Source organism: Endocarpon pusillum (genome assembly GCF_000464535.1).
Source record: "Endocarpon pusillum Z07020 unplaced genomic scaffold scaffold7136, whole genome shotgun sequence".
Classification (NCBI taxonomy): Eukaryota; Fungi; Ascomycota; class Eurotiomycetes; order Verrucariales; family Verrucariaceae; genus Endocarpon; species Endocarpon pusillum.
Window position 1 is genome coordinate 1 of NW_006916633.1, and position 411 is coordinate 411.

The 411-nt window shown below is 43.6% G+C and overlaps 1 protein-coding gene across 1 annotated transcript; it reads right to left on the bottom strand.

Annotated features, from left to right (window-relative positions):
* Window positions 1-53: 53 nt before the first annotated feature.
* Window positions 54-356, bottom strand: EPUS_09522 (uncharacterized protein; the record flags this gene model as incomplete). The annotated part of the gene is made up of 1 exon (XM_007807527.1): window positions 54-356. The coding sequence occupies one exon, from the start codon at window positions 354-356 to the stop codon at window positions 54-56; it is 303 nt and encodes a 100-aa protein (XP_007805718.1).
* Between the last annotated feature and the right edge of the window lie 55 nt (window positions 357-411).

Sequence of the window (411 nt, forward strand, 5' to 3'; positions counted from 1 at the left end):
TGGTCGGAGAACTCCGTCTTCCGCTGACAAGCTGTATACTCTTCATCTCCTTATTAAGTTTCAGGATACAAAACCATGGTGTTGAGCTGCAGGAACCTGAAATTTGCGTAAGGCGAAAAAGTAGTCAATAGGCAGATATATAGTAATGAGGCGTAGATTTGCTTATACTGCTTCTTTTTTTGCTCCTCCTCTTGCTCCTTTTCCTCCTCCTCCTCCTCCTCCTCCTCTTCCTCCTTCTTCTCTTCCTCCTTCTCCTCCTCTTTCTTTTCCTCCTTCTCCTCCTTCTCCTCCTTCTTTCTCTCCTTCTTCTTTTCCTCCTTCTTCTCCTCCTTCTTACTCTGCCTATCTCTCTTCATCAAAAGGAGGCTATCTCTATTTCCTTAGAGAGCTTAAGTAACTATAATAATGCTC